This window comes from Parasteatoda tepidariorum, chromosome 2, assembly GCF_982258835.1.
Source record: "Parasteatoda tepidariorum strain Cologne lab strain chromosome 2, Ptep-v5.0, whole genome shotgun sequence".
Taxonomy (NCBI): domain Eukaryota; kingdom Metazoa; phylum Arthropoda; class Arachnida; order Araneae; family Theridiidae; genus Parasteatoda; species Parasteatoda tepidariorum.
In genome coordinates, this window is record NC_141756.1 from 121,090,159 (window position 1) to 121,110,187 (window position 20,029).

A 20,029-nucleotide genomic window follows, 5' to 3' on the forward strand; every position below is an offset into this window, starting at 1 on the left:
TAAGCTCTTCCGAACACTTATTTTAGATACGCACACATAGTAAAATAAAGGAACTCATTGTGTTCCCTCTAATTGACATATAATTATTTCGAGTGATAGGGTACACTATTACCCTGTAATATAATACCTGGTCCAACTAAAATATTATAGGTCAATATTAAGGTCTGATATCGCGCCTTGGGTTAGTTAACCATTGAAAGATGTATTTGAATTTTTAAAGCATTTTAGAAGTCTTATTTCTTCATTTTAAGCTTCTCAGAACACTTTATTTCACATAGGCATACATAGTAAACTTTAGGGTCACGCTGTGTGCCCCCTAATTGACCTATCATTATTTCCTGTAGAAGTGTACACTATTACCCTGTAATATAATACCTGGACCAACTAAAATATTATAGGCCAATATTAAGATCCGATACCGTGGCGTTAGTTAACATTGAAAAGTGTCTTTGAATTTCCTTGTTTTAATGCACTATTTAAAATATACATAGTGTACCCCCTAATTCACCTATAATTATTTCCTGTGGTAGGGTACACTATTACCCTGCAATATAATACCTGGTCCAATTAAAATATTATAGGTCAATATTAAGGTCCGATATCGGGCTAACAGTGAAGAGGGACTTCGCGCTTCCTATCTTTAAAGGGTTTTAGAAGGCGAAATTCCTCGTTTTGAGCATTAGTGAATTAAGTCATTTTTAATGTCAGATATCGTGCCGTTTGTTAGCATTGAAAAGTGTCTTCGAATTTCCTTGTTTTAATGCACTATTTAAAATATACATAGTGTACCCCCTAATTGACCTATAATTATTTCCTAGGGTAGGGTTCACTATTACCCTGTAATATAATACCTAGTCCAATTTAAATATTATGGGTCAATATTAAGGTCTGATATTGCGCCTTGCGTTAGTTAACCATTGAAAGATGTCTTTGAATTTTTAAAGCATTTTAGAACGCTTAATTCTTCATTTTAAGCTTCTCAGAACACTTTATTTCGCATAGGCATACATAGTAAACTTTAGGGTCACGCTGTGTACCCCCTAAGAGACCTATAATTATTTCCCGTGGTAGAGAACACTATTACCCTGTAATATAATACGTGGTCCAAATTAAAAATTATAGGTCAAAATTAAGGTCCGATACCGTGCCGTTAGTTAACATAGAAAAATGTCTTTGAATTTTTAAAGCATTTTAGAACGCTTATTTCCTCATTTTAAGCTTCTCAGAACACTTTATTTCGCATAGGCATACATAGTAAACTTTAGGGTCACTCTGTGTACCCCCTAATTGACCTATAATTATTTTCTTTGGTAGGGTATACTATAACCCTGTAATACAATACGTGGTTCAATTTAAAAATTATAGGTCAATATTAAGGTCCGATACCGTGCCGTTAGTTAACATAGAAAAGTGTTTTCGTATTTCCTTGTTTTAATGCACTATTTAAAATATACATTGTGTAGCCCCTAATTGACCTATAATTATTTCCTGTGGTAGGGTACACTATTACCCTGTAATATAATACCTGGTTCAATTTAAATATTATGGGTCCATATTAAGGTCTGATATCGTGCTCTGCGTTATTTAACCATTGAAAGAAGTCTTTGAATTTTTAAAGCATTTTAGAACGCTTATTTCTTCATTTTAAGGTTCTCAGAACACTCTACTTCGCATAGGCATACATAGTAAACTTTAGGGTCACACTGTGTACCCCCTAAATGACCTATAATTATTTCCTGCGGTAGGGTACACTATTACCCTGTAATATAATACGTGGTTCAATTTAAAAATTATAGGTCAATATTAAGGTCGGATACCGTGTCGCTAGTTAACATAGAAAAATGTCTTTGAATTTTCAAAGCATTTTCGAACGCTTATTTCCTCATTTTAAGCTTCTCAGAACACTTTATTTCGCATAGGCATACATAGTAAACTTTAGGGTCACTCTGTGTACCCCCTAATTGACCTATAATTATTTCTTGCGGTTGAGTACACTACAACCCTGTAATATAATACGTGGTCCAATTTAAAAATTATAGGTCAATATTAAGTTCCGATACCATGCCGTTAGTTAACATTGAAAAATATCTTTGAATTTTTAAAGCATTTTAGAACGCTTATTTCCTCATTTTAAGCTTCTCAGAACACTTTATTTCGCATAGGCATACATAGTAAACTTTAGGGTTACGCTGTGTACCCCCTAATAGACCTATAATTATTTTCTGTGGTAGGGCACACTATCACCCTGTAATATAATACGCGGCCCAATTTAAAAATTATAGGTCAATATTAAGGTCCGATACCGTGCCGTTAGTTAACATAGAAAAGAGTCTTCGAATTTCCTTGTTTTAATACACTATTTAAAATATACATAGTGTACCCCCTAATTGACCTATAATTATTTCCTGTGGTAGGGTACACTAGTACCCTGTAATATAATACCTGGTCCAATTTAAATATTATGGTTCCATATTAAGGTCTGATATCGCGCCTTGCGCTAGTTAACCATTGAAAGATGTCTTTGAATTTTTAAAGCATTTTAGAACGCTTATTTCTTCATTTTAAGCTTCTCAGAACACTCTATTTCGCATAGGCATACATAGTAAACTTTAGGGTCACGCTGTGTACCCCCTAATTGACCTATAATTATTTCCTCTGGTTGGGTACACTATTACCCTGTAATATAATACGTGGTCCAATTTAAAAATTATAGGTCAATATTAAGGTCCGATACCGTGCAGTTAGTTAGCATAGAAAAGTGTCTTCGTATTTCCTTGTTTTAATGCACTATTTAAAATACACATAGGGTACCCCCTAATTGACCTATAATTATTTCCTAGGGTAGGGTTCACTATTACCCTGTAATATAATACCTAGTCCAATTTAAATATTATGGGTCAATATTAAGGTCTGATATTGCGCCTTGCGTTAGTTAACCATTGAAAGATGTCTTTGAATTTTTAAAGCATTTTAGAACGCTTATTTCTTCAATTTAAGCTTCTCAGAACACTTTATTTCGCATAGGCATACATAGTAAACTTTAGGGTCACGCTGTGTACCCCCTAAGAGACCTATAATTATTTCCCGTGGTAGAGAACACTATTACCCTGTAATATAATACGTGGTCCAATTTAAAAATTATAGGTCAATATTAAGGTCCGATACCGTGCCGTTAGTTAACATAGAAAAATGTCTTTGAATTTTTAAAGCATTTTAGAACGCTTATTTCCTCATTTTAAGCTTCTCAGAACACTTTATTTCGCATAGGCATACATAGTAAACTTTAGGGTCACGCTGTGTACCCCCTAATTGACCTATAATTATTTCCTGCGGTTGAGTACACTATAACCCTGTAGTATAATACGCGGTCCAATTTAAAAATTATAGGTCAATATTAAGGTCCAATACCGGGCCGTTAGTTAACATAGAAAAGTGTCTTCGTATTTCCTTGTTTTAATGCACTATTTTAAATATACATAGTGTACCCCCTAATTGACCTATAATTATTTCCTGTGGTAGGGTACACTATTACCCTGTAATATAATATCTGGTACAATTTAAATATTATGGGTCAATATTAAGGTTTGATATTGCGCCTTGCGTTAGTTAACCATTGAAAGATGTCTTTCAATTTTTAAAGCATTTTAGAACGCTTATTTCTTCATTTTAAGCTTCTCAGAACACTTTATTTCGCATTGGCATACATAGTAAACTTTAGGGTCACGCTGCGTACCCCCTAAGAGACCTATAATTATTTCCCTATAGAGAACACTATTACCCTGTAATATAATGCGTGGCCCAATTTAAAAATTATAGGTCAATATTAAGGTCCGATACCGTGCCGTTAGTTAACATAGAAAAATGTCTTTGAATTTTTAAAGCATTTTAGAACGCTTATTTCCTCATTTTAAGCTTCTCAGAACACTTATTTTAGATACGCACACATAGTAAAATACAGGAACTCATTGTGTTCCCTCCTATTGACATATAATTATTTCCCGTGGTAGGGTACACTATTACCCTGTAATATAATACCAGGTCCAATTTAAATATTATGGGTCAATATTAAGGTCTGATATTGCGCCTTGCGTTAGTTAACCATTGAAAGATGTCTTTGAATTTTTAAAGCATTTTAGAACGCTTATTTCTTCATTTTAAGCTTCTCAGAACACTCTATTCCGCATACGCATACATAGTAAAATTTAGGGTCACACTGTGTACCCCCTAAATGACCTATAATTATTTCCTGTGGTAGGGTACACTATTACCCTGTAATATTATACGTGGTCCAATTTAAAAATTATAGGTCAATATTAAGTTCCGATACCGTGCCGTTAGTTAACATTGAAAAATGTCTTTGAATTTTTAAAGCATTTTAGAACGCTTATTTCTTTATTTTAAGCTTCTCAGAACACTTTATTTCGCATAGGCAAACATAGTAAACTTTAGGGTCACGCTGTGTACCCCCTAATTGACCTATAATTATTTCCTGTGGTAGGGTACACTATTACCCTGTTATATAGTACGTGGTCCAATTTAAAAATTATAGGTCAATATTAAGATCCGATACCGCGCCGTTAGTTAGCATAGAAAAGTGTCTTCGTATTTCCTTGTTTTAATGCACTATTTAAAATACACATAGTGTACCCCCTAATTGACCTATAATTATTTCCTAGGGAAGGGTTCACTATTACCCTGTAATATAATACCTGGTCCAATTTAAATATTATGGGTCAATATTAAGGTCTGATATTGCGCCTTGCGTTAGTTAACCATTGAAAGATGTCTTTGAATTTTTAAAGCATTTTAGAACGCTTATTTCTTCATTTTAAGCTTCTCAGAACACTTTATTTCGCATAGGCAAACATAGTAAACTTTAGGGTCACGCTGTGTGCCCCCTAATTGACCTATAATTATTTCCTGTTGTAGGGTACACTATAACCCTGTAATATAATACGTGGTCCAATTTAAAAATTATAGGTCAATATTAAGGTCCGATACCGTGCCGTTAGTTAACATAGAAAAATGTCTTCGTATTTCCTTGTTTTAATGCACTATTTAAAATATACATTGTGTACCCCCTAATTGACCTATAATTTTTTCCTGTGGTAGGGTACACTATTACCCTGTAATATAATACCTGGTTCAATTTAAATATTATGGGTCCATATTAAGGTCTGATATCGTGCTCTGCGTTATTTAACCATTGAAAAGAGTCTTTGAATTTTTAAAGCATTTTAGAACGCTTATTTCTTCATTTTAAGCATCTCAGAACACTCTATTTCACATAGGCATACATAATAAAATTTAGGGTCACGCTGTGTACCCCCTAAATGACCTATAATTATTTCCTGTGGTAGGGTACACTATTACCCTGTAATATAATTCGTGGTCCAATTTAAAAATTATAGGTCAATATTAAGGTCCGATACCGTGCTGTTAGTAAACATAGAAAAATGTCTTTGAATTTTTAAAGCATTTTAGAACGCTTATTTCCTCATTTTAAGCTTCTCAGAACACTTTATTTCGCATAGGCATACATAGTAAACTTTAGGGTCACGCTGTGTACCCCCTAATTGACCTATAATTATTTCCTGTTGTAGGGTACACTATAACCCTGTAATATAATACGTGGTCTAATTTAAAAATTATAGGTCAATATTAAGGTCCGATACCGTGCCGTTAGTTAACATAGAAAAGTGTCTTCGAATTTCCATGTTTTAATGCACTATTTAAAATATACATAGTGTACCCCCTAATTGACCTATAATTATTTCCTGTGGTAGGGTACACTATTACCCTGTAATATAATATCTGGTACAATTTAAATATTATGGGTCAATATTAAGGTTTGATATTGCGCCTTGCGTTAGTTAACCATTGAAAGATGTCTTTGAATTTTTAAAGCATTTTAGAACGCTTATTTCTTCATTTTAAGCTTCTCAGAACACTTTATTTCGCATAGGCATACATAGTAAACTTTAGGGTCACGCTGCGTACCCCCGAAGAGACCTATATTTATTTCCCGAGGTAGGGAACACTATTACCCTGTAATATAATGCGTGGTCCAATTTAAAAATTATAGGTCAATATTAAGGTCCGATACCGTGCCGTTAGTTAACATAGAAAAATGTCTTCGAATTTTTAAAGCATTTTAGAACGCTTATTTCCTCATTTTAAGCTTCTCAGAACACTTATTTTAGATACGCACACATAGTAAAATACAGGAACTCATTGTGTTCCCTCTAATTGACATATAATTATTTCCCGTGGTAGGAAACACTATTACCCTGTAATATAATACCTGGTCCAACTAAAATATTATTGGTCAATATTAAGGTCTGATATCGCGCCTTGCGTTAGTTAACCATTGAAAGATGTCTTTGAATTTTTAAAGCATTTCAGAAGTCTTATTTCTTCATTTTAAGCTTCTCAGAACACTTTATTTCACATAGGCATACATAGTAAACTTTAGAGTCACGCTGTGTGCCCCCTAATTGACCTATAATTATTTCCTGTATAAGTGTACACTATTACCCTGTAATATAATATGTTTTTCAATTTAAATATTATGGGTCAATATTAAGATCTGAAATCGATCTTTACGTTAACATTGAAAAGTGACTTCGCGCTTCCTATCTTTAAAGGGTTTTAGAAGGCGAATTTCCTCGTTTTGAGCAATAGTGAATTAAGTCATTTTTAAGGTCCGATACCGTGGCGTTTGTTAGCATTGAAAAGTGTCTTCGAATTTCCTTGTTTTAATGCACTATTTAAAATATACATAGTGTACCCCCTAATTCACCTATAATTATTTCCTGTGGTAGGGTACACTATTACCCTGCAATATAAAACCTGGTCCAATTAAAATATTATAGGTCAATATTAAGGTCTGAAATCGGGCTAACAGTGAAGAGGGACTTCGCGCTTCCTATCTTTAAAGGGTTTTAGAAGGCGAATTTCCTCATTTTAAGCTCTTCCGAACACTTATTTTAGATACGCACACATAGTAAAATACAGGAACTCATTGTGTTCCCTCTAATTGACACATAATTATTTCCCGTGGTAGGGTACACTATTACCCTGTAATATAATACCTGGTCCAACTAAAATATTATAGGTCAATATTAAGGTCTGATATCGCGCCTTGCGTTAGTAAACTATTGAAAGATGTCTTTGAATTTTTAAAGCATTTTAGAAGTTTTATTTCTTCATTTTAAGCTTCTCAGAACACTTTATTTCACATAGGCATACGTAGTAAACTTTAGGGTCACGCTGTGTGCCCCCTAATTGACCTATAATTATTTCCTGTAGAAGTGTACACTATTACCCTGTAATATAATACCTGGACCAACTAAAATATTATAGGCCAAAATTAAGATCCGATACCGTGGAGTTAGTTAACATTGAAAAGTGTCTTCGAATTTCCTTGTTTTAATGCACTATTTAAAATATACATAGTGTACCCCCTAATTCACCTATAATTATTTCCTGAGGTAGGGTACACTATTACCCTGCAATATAATACCTGGTCCAATTAAAATATTATAGGTCAATATTAAGGTCCGAAATCGGGCTAACAGTGAAGAGGGACTTCGCGCTTCCTATCTTTAAAGGGTTTAGAACGCGAATTTCCACATTTTAAGCTCTTCCGAACACGCATTTTAGATACGCACACATAGTAAAATACAGGAACTCATTGTGTTCCCTCTAATTGACATATAATTATTTCCCGTGGTAGGGTACACTATTACCCTGTAATATAATACCTGGTCCAACTAAAATATTATAGGTCAATATTAAGGTCTGATATCGCGCCTTGCGTTAGTTAACCATTGAAAGATGTCTTTGAATTTTTAAAGCATTTTAGAAGTCTTATTTCTTCATTTTAAGCTTCTCAGAACACTTTATTTCACATAGGCATACATAGTAAACTTTAGGGTCACGCTGTGTGCCCCCTAATTGACCTATAATTATTTCCTGTAGAAGTGTACACTATTAACCTGTAATATAATACCAGTACCAACTAAAATATTATAGGCCAATATTAAGATCCGATACCGTGGCGTTAGTTAACATTCAAAAGAGTCTTTGAATTTCCTTGTTTTAATGCACTATTTAAAATATACATAGTGTACCCCCTAATTCACCTATAATTATTTCCTGTGGTAGGGTACACTATTACCCTACAATATAATACCTGGTCCAATTAAAATATTATGGGTCAATATTAAGATCTGAAATCGATCTTTACGTTAACTTTGAAAAGTGACTTCGCGCTTCCTATCTTTAAAGGGTTTTAGAAGGCGAATTTCCTCGTTTTGTGCAATAGTGAATTAAGTCATTTTTAAGGTAAGATATCGTGCCGTTTGTTAGCATTGAAAAGTGTCTTCGAATTTCCTTGTTATAATGCACTATTTAAAATATACATAGTGTACCCCCTAATTCTTTATAATTATTTCCTGTGGTAGGGTACACTATTACCCTGCAATATAATACCTGGTCCAATTAAAATATTATAGGTCCATATTAAGGTCCTAAATCGGGCTAACAGTGAAGAGGGACTTCACGCTTCCTATCTTTAAAGGGTTTTAGAAGGCGAATTTCCTCATTTTAAGCTCTTCCGAACACTTATTTTAGATAGGCACACATAGTAAAATACAGGAACTCATTGTGTTCCCTCTAATTGACATATAATTATTTCCCGTGGTAGGGTACACTATTACCCTGTAATATAATACCTGGTCCAACTAAAATATTATAGGCCAATATTAAGATCCGATACCGTGGCGTTTGTTAGCATTGAAAAGTGTCTTCGAATTTCCTTGTTTTAATGCACTATTTAAAATATACATAGTGTACCCCCTAATTCACCTATAATTATTTTCTGTGGTAGGGTACACTATTACCCTGCAATATAAAACCTGGTCCAATTAAAATATTATAGGTCAATATTAAGGTCCGAAATCGGGCTAACAGTGAAGAGGGACTTCGCGCTTCCTATCTTTAAAGGGTTTACAACGCGAATTTCCTCATTTTAAGCTCTTCCGAACACTTATTTTAGATACGCACACATAGTAAAATACAGGAACTCATTGTGTTCCCTCTAATTGACATATAATTATTTCCCGTGGTAGGGTACACTATTTCCCTGTAATATAATACCTGGTCCAACTAAAATATTATAGGTCAATATTAAGGTCTGATATCGCGCCTTGCGTTAGTTAACCATTGAAAGATGTCTTTGAATTTTTAAAGCATTTTAGAAGTCTTATTTCTTCATTTTAAGCTTCTCAGAACACTTTATTTCACATAGGCATACATAGTAAACTTTAGGGTCACGCTGTGTGCCCCCTAATTGACCTATAATTATTTCCTGTAGAAGTGTACACTATTACCCTGTAATATAATACCTGGACCAGCTAAAATATTATAGGCCAATATTAAGATCCGATACCGTGGCGTTAGTTAACATTGAAAAGTGTCTTCGATTTTCCTTGTTTTAATGCACTATTTAAAATATACATAGTGTACCCCCTAATTCACCTATAATTATTTCCTGTGGTAAGGTACACTATTACCCTGCTATATAATACCTGGTCCAATTAAAATATTATAGGTCAATATTAAGGTCCGAAATCGGGCTAACAGTGAAGAGGGACTTCGCGCTTCCTATCTTCAAAGGGTTTTAGAAGGCGAATTTCCTCATTTTAAGCTCTTCCGAACACTTATTTTAGATACGCACACATAGTAAAATACAGGAACTCATTGTGTTCCCTCTAATTGAAATATAATTATTTCCCGTGGTAGGGTACACTATTACCCTGTAATATAATACCTGTCCAACTAAAATATTATAGGTCAATATTAAGGTCTGATATCGCGCCTTGCGTTAGTTAACCATTGAAAGATGTCTTTGAATTTTTAAAACATTTTAGAAGTCTTATTTCTTCATTTTAAGCTTCTCAGAACACTTTATTTCACATAGGCATACATAGTAAACTTTAGGGTCACGCTGTGTGCCCCCTAATTGACCTATAATTATTTCCTGTAGAAGTGTACACTATTAACCTGTAATATAATACCAGGACCAACTAAAATATTATAGGCCAATATTAAGATCCGATACCGTGGCGTTAGTTAACATTGAAAAGAGTCTTTGAATTTCCTTGTTTTAATGCACTATTTAAAATATACATAGTGTACCCCCTAATTCACCTATAATTATTTCCTGTGGTAGGGTACACTATTACCCTACAATATAATACCTGGTCCAATTAAAATATTATGGGTCAATATTAAGATCTGAAATCGATCTTTACGTTAACTTTGAAAAGTGACTTCGCGCTTCCTATCTTTAAAGGGTTTTAGAAGGCGAATTTCCTCGTTTTGTGCAATAGTGAATTAAGTCATTTTTAAGGTAAGATATCGTGCCGTTTGTTAGCATTGAAAAGTGTCTTCGAATTTCCTTGTTATAATGCACTATTTAAAATATACATAGTGTACCCCCTAATTCTTTATAATTATTTCCTGTGGTAGGGTACACTATTACCCTGCAATATAATACCTGGTCCAATTAAAATATTATAGGTCAATATTAAGGTCCTTGTTGAGGGGGTCGATATGCGGACTGTATATTACGATTGATTAAGTACAAAAGATAACTATTTAACAATTTATTAACGAAACGATGAATGACGCCATTTGAAGACGTCCGACGATATCAAAACAAAAAACAACAAGAGCTCTTCTTTTCGCCAAATGAAAAGATAAACGAAGCCAAAGCCGATAGAGGCGCCAACATACCGCCCGGCTTTGAAATATCCATTTCAAACAAATACATACACAACAATAAATGACAATTTATAATGCAAATGATTAAAAAAAAAAGTTCTAAAATTAATGACTAAATAACCAAATAACATAATATTTTTCAAAAGCAAACTAAATGCACACAATCACATTCTTTATGACAACAATGAAAAAAAAATAAACATGTAAAACTAATTAATTGTAGACTCATTGATAGGTAAAACGCATATATTTGATATGCTGCGTTTAAAGAAACCTTGTGCAGTTTTTACAATAACAACTCGAATTTTTCCATCATTTCCTGGGATAACCTCGTGGATACGACCAATAATCCATGAACAAAGGGGTAGATTATCTTCTTTAATTAAAACTAGTGTTCCTGGTTTAACATTGTTTTTTTCGAATAACCATTTACTTCTTTGCTGTAAATTATTTAGATAATCTCTTGACCATTTTTTCCAAATAGTTTGATTGATTTTTTGTATCCTTTGCCACCGAGAGAGTCGATTATCAGGAATGTCTGCAACAGGAAATTCCGGAATACTGTTTATGGGTCGCCCAATTAAAAAATGACTGGGAGTTAGGGTCTCAAAATCATTGGGGTCCGAAGAAAGGGGAAAAAGTGGTCTACTGTTTAATACACCTTCAATTTGGTTTATAACCGTTAAAAATTCCTCTAATGTTAATTTAGAGTTTCCAATAGTTCTTTTCAAATGGTGCTTAAAAGATTTAACTCCCGCCTCCCAAATGCCACCAAAATTTGGCGATCTGGGAGGAATAAATTTCCAAACAACGAATTCATGGGATAAATAAGAAGCAAGATTTTCTGAATTTTTAACAAGATCATGCAATTTTCTCAATTCAGATTGAGCACCAGTATAATTTGTGGCATTATCAGAAAATATAATAGAAGGCAGACCTCTTCTCGCAAAAAACCTTTTAAGGGTGGCAATTAATGCTTCTGCTGTCAAATCACTTACGATTTCCAAATGAATGGCACGAGTAATTAAACATACAAAAATTACAACATAGATTTTGTTTAAGATTCCCTTCCGCTGATTTTTATATTTAATAAGAAAGGGACCGCATAAGTCGGTGCCAGTTTTTGAAAAGGGGGGGCTTATGGTAACTCTTTCTTTCGGTAAAGAAGCCATAATTTGCTGTTCTATCTTAGGTTTGGCTTTGAAACATGTTATGCAATCGTGAACGATTTTTCGAGCAGTGTTCCTACCATTTAGGGGCCAAAACTCTTGTCTAACACAATGAAGCAAAGTTTGCGCACCAACGTGCAAATTTTTTAAATGAAAATACTGGAAAATTAAAGTAGTTATTTTATGATCTCTTGGAATTAGCAATGGGTGCTTTTGATCATAAGATAAATTCGAATTGTTGATTCTGCCTCCTACTCTAACTAAACCATTAGAATCAAGAAAAGGATTTAAATTACTTACGTGGATGTCCTTCAATCTTTTTTTATTTTTTAATGCATGTATCTCCTTCCTAAATAAAATTACCTGTACTAACTTTACTAGAGAAAGCTTTGCATGCTGAAGTTCCTCTCTAGTGATGGGACCAAACATCCTTTCCTGTTTCCGACAATTAGAAATGAACCTATAAATGTAACTCAAAATACGAATTAGTTTTACAAAATTATTACTTAAAGTGAGAAAACTATTAACAAAGTCTGAGTTGGAAGACAAAGTAAGAGTTATATTCGATGATTTTTTAAGTTCACGCTCATAAAGTTCACTGTTCAAAATTTCAAGGGAATGTTGATCTGTTGGTTGAATGTCTAAATTCGATGGTCCAGAGAACCACAAGTCCAGTGACACCAATTCGGAAGGATCGATTCCTCGCGAAATCAAGTCAGCAGGATTCTCCTCAGATGGTATATGTCTCCAGTGAAAATTATTTGAAAGTGTTTGAATTTTGGATACACGATTTCCAACAAATGTTTTTAATTGGTGCGGAGAAGAGTTAATCCAAGCCAATGCGATGGTAGAGTCTGAAAATAAAGTGACCTCTTTGATATCCATTCTTAAAGCAGCTATAACCTTTTGAACTAACTTAGCAAGTAAAAGGCATGCACATAACTCCAAACGAGGTACGGATATTGTTTTTAGAGGTGCAATTCTAGATTTACTGGCTAGGATTTTAAAGGCAGAGTTAGAACTGTCAGGATGAAGATATATCACAGCTCCGTAAGCCAAAGTGGAAGCATCAGCAAATCCAACGAGAGCAATTTTCTTAACTTTAGAGGTTAGAATATATCTGTCGATTCGAATGTTCTCTAAAGCTTTCAGGTTACTGACAAAACGATTCCATTCTCGAGCAATGTGCTCCGGCAAATTGTCATCCCAATTAAGGTTTTGAGTCCAAAGTTTTTGAAGCATTACCTTAGCTCTACTGATGACGGGTCCAAGAAAGCCAATTGGATCATACAATCTAGCAATGACTGACAATACATCTCGTTTGGTATAGGTTGATTGCAGGGACACGCATACTTTGAAAGTGAACTTATCTTGTCCCGGTTGCCAAATTATACCTAGTGTTTTAGTAGATTCTTCAGTCTCGAAAGAGAATTCTTCGTTAAAGTTGCCGTCATTGATCAAGTCCCTGGAATTCGAGTTCCATTTGTGCAAGGTCATGCCACAACTATAAAACATTTTTACCAATTGAGTCTTTAACTCTAAAGCCGATTCAAGATCTGTTGATCCAGTAACTACATCGTCCATGTATAAATCAGAAAGAACAACTTCTGAAGCAAGAGGGTAATTCAACTGTTCATCCATCGCTAACTGCTTCAATGTTCTGATGGCCAGAAATGGAGCGTTTTTTGTTCCATACGTAATTGTATTCATTCTGAATACTGTAGGCACTTCGTCTTCTTGAGTTTTCCACAAAATTCTCAATAAATCTCTTTGAGACGGATCGATTAATATTTGACGAAACATCTTCCTTATATCAGCTGTTAAGGCAATCTTGTGTTTTCGAAATCGAACAATCAAATCAAAAACGTTTTCTCTCACTTCTCCGGTTAGCAATATGTCATTTAAGCTTTGTCCTGTCGATGTAGGCGTAGAGGCATTAAATACGACTCTTAGTTTTGTAGAAGTTTTGTCCGGGCGAAAAATGCCATGATGTGGCATATAATATGATAAAGAAGGTGAAATATCATCTACAACCTTTTCCATATGATTTAAATTTTCGTATTCATTTATGAATTCACAATAAAGTTTCTTCATTTCAGGATTGGTGTTCAATCTTCTCACGGTCTGATTCAAGCGTTTCTGAGCTATATAACGAGATTCACCAATAGTTTCCAGCGCTTCCTCACGAATAGGCATTTTGACCATGTAACGACCGCTTTCTGCTCTTTTATGATTCTTTTGAAAGTGACTTTCGCAAAATGCTTCTTCATCACTCAAAATTCGGGAATTATCTATTTCTTCAATTTCCCAAAATTTCTTAATGCTATTTTCAATGTTTTCTGCACGATAAACTAAATTACAATAATGTTTTGGATGTTTGGATTCAAATGAACCACTAGCAATAAAACCAAAAACAGAATCTTGAAATGTTAAGTTTTCTGAAGTGAGATATTTATTTTCTTTAATGATTTCAAAAAAATGTTCAGCACCTAAGATCATATCAATTTTTCCAGCCTTAGCGAAAGAGGGATCAGCTAATATTAAATGATTGGGAATAATAATGTTCTGCAAATTCAAAGTGTTAGATGGAATTAAATCCGTAATTTTATTGACTACTAAAAATTCAGTGCGAAGCGAAAACGATGAATCTTTATTAGAAACAAGAGCATTCAATTTATATTTAACATTTGTTTCATTTCCTCCTAACCCACTTATTGGAATATTTATTCTTTCTTTTTTCAATTCGATTTTGTTTGCGAAATCCGAAGTCATAATATTTACCATACTTCCACTATCCAACAATAAACGCCCTTGAACGAAACAGTTACTCACAGGATTCCAAATCCAAGCTAGAGCCGTTGCGAGAATTATGTTTTTATTTCTACAAGTGTTTGTAGTAGCGAACACATGAGATATTAAATTATCATTCGAAACATTATTTATGTTCTGAGAAGTTGGATTACAGACTGGCGCCTGCGATTCTTGCTCTATTAGAGATTCCGAATGAATCTCCGTTTGGCGAAAATTATTTTCCTTGCGATGCAATAAGGAATTATGCTTAGCTTGACAGAATTTGCATGTAAATTTCGATGGACAGGAATTCAGTTTATGTGATGCATTTAAACAATTAATGCACAGATTACTTTTCTTAACAACATCAAATCTGAGTATTGGTGACATTTTTAAAAAAGAGGGACAGCTGTAAATTAAATGGTCCATTGAACACAAATGACATTTATTGCAATTCGATTTCACAACAAAGTTGCGTGCTTTGTTTTGATGTTGAATATTCTTAGCTTTGTTCACAAAAGAGTTTCCCTGAAGATTTTCTAATGTTTGACATCTTTTTTGAATAAATTCCATAAATGTATTGAATTTTGGAAGTTCAGTAGAAGTTAAACTCATTTCATACTGTTTGCGACTTTCCTTATCCAATTTTCGAACAGTTATGTTAATTATTAATTGTTCAACAAGATCATTAGTTTCCAATTTCATTAATTTTAAACCTCTTAAACTTTTATTTAAAGTATCAATTAAATGTCTCAATTCTTTATAAGATTCTACAGAAATTTTTTCAAAATTCAAGATGTTCGAGATATAATTGTTTACAATTAAACGAGTATTTTCAAATCTTTCTTTTAGGATTTTCATCAAGGATTCAAAAGTATCTTCTGGCGTTTCAATATATTTAGCGTCACTTTTTAAAGCTGAACGTAAATAAAACAATTTCTGCATGTTATTTAAAGACTGATTTTCAGTTATCAAACTATCAAATTGAAGCTTAAAGTTATTCCAATTTTCGATTTTTCCATCAAAACAAGGCAAGCAAATATCTGGCAATTTAACATTTATTTTACTATTACTTAATTGTTCATTGTTATGCAAATGAGAAATATTAGAACTTCTTGAATGAAAAAGTCTTTGTAAGCTTACCTTGCAAGATTCTATCTGTTCTTCCATTTCATCAAAATGGGATTGATAAGCTTCTAATTCTTCATCCTTCAAAATTGAATAATAATCCAGTTTTAAAACTTCAATTTCTTGAAGAATTAATCCTATGCTATCGATACGAGATTGCAGTTCTAGACAATCAGCCTCATTTCCATTTGTAGAAATAAAGCTTTCCAACCTAGTTATTTTGCTTTTAGAGCTACCACGACGACGATTCAATTGTTTTAAGCTTTTTTCATATTGTTCCTCAGTGTCAATCATTTTTGCAAATCAAAAATGTACCAAAACGAAATCAAAAACGAAGTTATGACGAAGCGAAAACGAAAGTTGATCAAAATCGTTATTTTCAAATTATATCAGGTTTGAACTCCGGGTAGACAGGAACATGTTGAGGGGGTCGATATGCGGACTGTATATTACGATTGATTAAGTACAAAAGATAACTATTTAACAATTTATTAACGAAACGATGAATGACGCCATTTGAAGACGTCCGACGATATCAAAACAAAAAACAACAAGAGCTCTTCTTTTCGCCAAATGAAAAGATAAACGAAGCCAAAGCCGATAAAGGCGCCAACAGTCCTAAATCGGGCTAACAGTGAAGAGGGACTTCGCGCTTCCTATCTTTAAAGGGTTTACAACGCGAATTTCCTCATTTTAAGCTCTTCCGAACACTTATTTTAGATACGCACACATAGTAAAATACAGGAACTCATTGTGTTCCCTCTAATTGACATATAATTATTTCCCGTGGTAGGGTACACTATTTCCCTGTAATATAATACCTGGTCCAACTAAAATATTATAGGTCAATATTAAGGTCTGATATCGCGCCTTGCGTTAGTTAACCATTGAAAGATGTCTTTGAATTTTTAAAGCATTTTAGAAGTCTTATTTCTTCATTTTAAGCTTCTCAGAACACTTTATTTCACATAGGCATACATAGTAAACTTTAGGGTCACGCTGTGTGCCCCCTAATTGACCTATAATTATTTCCTGTAGAAGTGTACACTATTACCCTGTAATATAATACCTGGACCAGCTAAAATATTATAGGCCAATATTAAGATCCGATACCGTGGCGTTAGTTAACATTGAAAAGTGTCTTCGATTTTCCTTGTTTTAATGCACTATTTAAAATATACATAGTGTACCCCCTAATTCACCTATAATTATTTCCTGTGGTAAGGTACACTATTACCCTGCTATATAATACCTGGTCCAATTAAAATATTATAGGTCAATATTAAGGTCCGAAATCGGGCTAACAGTGAAGAGGGACTTCGCGCTTCCTATCTTCAAAGGGTTTTAGAAGGCGAATTTCCTCATTTTAAGCTCTTCCGAACACTTATTTTAGATACGCACACATAGTAAAATACAGGAACTCATTGTGTTCCCTCTAATTGAAATATAATTATTTCCCGTGGTAGGGTACACTATTACCCTGTAATATAATACCTGTCCAACTAAAATATTATAGGTCAATATTAAGGTCTGATATCGCGCCTTGCGTTAGTTAACCATTGAAAGATGTCTTTGAATTTTTAAAACATTTTAGAAGTCTTATTTCTTCATTTTAAGCTTCTCAGAACACTTTATTTCACATAGGCATACATAGTAAACTTTAGGGTCACGCTGTGTGCCCCCTAATTGACCTATAATTATTTCCTGTAGAAGTGTACACTATTACCCTGTAATATAATACCAGGACCAACTAAAATATTATAGGCCAATATTAAGATCCGATACCGTGGCGTTAGTTAACATTGAAAAGAGTCTTTGAATTTCCTTGTTTTAATGCACTATTTAAAATATACATAGTGTACCCCCTAATTCACCTATAATTATTTCCTGTGGTAGGGTACACTATTACCCTACAATATAATACCTGGTCCAATTAAAATATTATGGGTCAATATTAAGATCTGAAATCGATCTTTACGTTAACTTTGAAAAGTGACTTCGCGCTTCCTATCTTTAAAGGGTTTTAGAAGGCGAATTTCCTCGTTTTGTGCAATAGTGAATTAAGTCATTTTTAAGGTAAGATATCGTGCCGTTTGTTAGCATTGAAAAGTGTCTTCGAATTTCCTTGTTATAATGCACTATTTAAAATATACATAGTGTACCCCCTAATTCTTTATAATTATTTCCTGTGGTAGGGTACACTATTACCCTGCAATATAATACCTGGTCCAATTAAAATATTATAGGTCAATATTAAGGTCCTAAATCGGGCTAACAGTGAAGAGGGACTTCGCGCTTCCTATCTTTAAAGGGTTTTAGAAGGCGAATTTCCTCATTTTAAGCTCTTCCGAACACTTATTTTAGATAGGCACACATAGTAAAATACAGGAACTCATTGTGTTCCCTCTAATTGACATATAATTATTTCCCGTGGTAGGGTACACTATTACCCTGTAATATAATACTTGGTCCAACTAAAATATTATAGGCCAATATTAAGATCCGATACCGTGGCGTTTGTTAGCATTGAAAAGTGTCTTCGAATTTCCTTGTTTTAATGCACTATTTAAAATATACATAGTGTACCCCCTAATTCACCTATAATTATTTTCTGTGGTAGGGTACACTATTGCCCTGCAATATAAAACCTGGTCCAATTAAAATATTATAGGTCAATATTAAGGTCCGAAATCGGGCTAACAGTGAAGAGGGACTTCGCGCTTCCTATCTTTAAAGGGTTTTAGAAGGCGAATATCCTCATTTTAAGCTCTTCCGAACACTTATTTTAGATACGCACACATAGTAAAATACAGGAACTCATTGTGTTCCCTCTAATTGACATATAATTATTTCCCGTGGTAGGGTACACTATTACCCTGTAATATAATACCTGTTCCAACTAAAATATTATAGGTCAATATTAAGGTCTGATATCGCGCCTTGCGTTAGTTAACCATTGAAAGATGTCTTTGAATTTTTAAAACATTTTAGAAGTCTTATTTCTTCATTTTAAGCTTCTCAGAACACTTTATTTCACATAGGCATACATAGTAAACTTTAGGGTCACTCTGTGTGCCCCCTAATTGACCTATAATTATTTCCTGTAGAAGTGTACACTATTACCCTGTAATATAATACCTGAACCAACTAAATTATTATAGGCTAATATTAAGATCCGATACCGTGGCGTTAGTTAACATTGAAAAGTGTCTTAGAATTTCCTTGTTTTAATGCACTATTTAAAATATAGATAGTGTACCCCCTAATTCACCTATAATTATTTCCTGTGGTAGGGTACACTATTACCCTACAATATAATACCTGGTCCAATTAAAATATTATGGGTCAATATTAAGATCTGAAATCGATCTTTACGTTAACTTTGAAAAGTGACTTCGCGCTTCTTATCTTTAAAGGGTTTTAGAAGGCGAATTTCCTCGTTTTGTGCAATAGTGAATTAAGTCATTTTTAAGGTCAGATATCGTGCCGTTTGTTAGCATTGAAAAGTGTCTTCGAATTTCCTTGTTATAATGCACTATTTAAAATATACATAGTGTACCCCCTAATTCTTTATAATTATTTCCTGTGGTAGGGTACACTATTATCCTGCAATATAATACCTGGTCCAATTAAAATATTATAGGTCAATATTAAGGTCCTAAATCGGGCTAACAGTGAAGAGGGACTTCGCGCTTCCTATCTTCAAAGGGTTTTAGAAGGCGAATTTCCTCATTTTAAGCTCTTCCGAACACTTATTTTAGATACGCACACATAGTAAAATACAGGAACTCATTGTGTTCCCTCTAATTGAAATATAATTATTTCCCGTGGTAGGGTACACTATTACCCTGTAATATAATACCTGTCCAACTAAAATATTATAGGTCAATATTAAGGTCTGATATCGCGCCTTGCGTTAGTTAACCATTGAAAGATGTCTTTGAATTTTTAAAACATTTTAGAAGTCTTATTTCTTCATTTTAAGCTTCTCAGAACACTTTATTTCACATAGGCATACATAGTAAACTTTAGGGTCACGCTGTGTGCCCCCTAATTGACCTATAATTATTTCCTGTAGAAGTGTACACTATTACCCTGTAATATAATACCAGGACCAACTAAAATATTATAGGCCAATATTAAGATCCGAT

At 33.8% G+C, this 20,029-nt stretch overlaps 1 protein-coding gene across 1 annotated transcript; it reads right to left on the reverse strand.

Moving 5' to 3' along the window:
• Nucleotides 1–11,000: 11,000 nt before the first annotated feature.
• Nucleotides 11,001–16,172, reverse strand: LOC147816130 (uncharacterized). The gene is made up of 2 exons (XM_087156714.1): nt 12,324–16,172; nt 11,001–12,119 (listed from the first exon to the last, which is right to left on the reverse strand). Exons 1-2 carry the CDS (start codon nt 16,170–16,172, stop codon nt 11,001–11,003), a joined length of 4,968 nt encoding a protein of 1,655 aa, XP_087012840.1.
• Between the last annotated feature and the right edge of the window lie 3,857 nt (nt 16,173–20,029).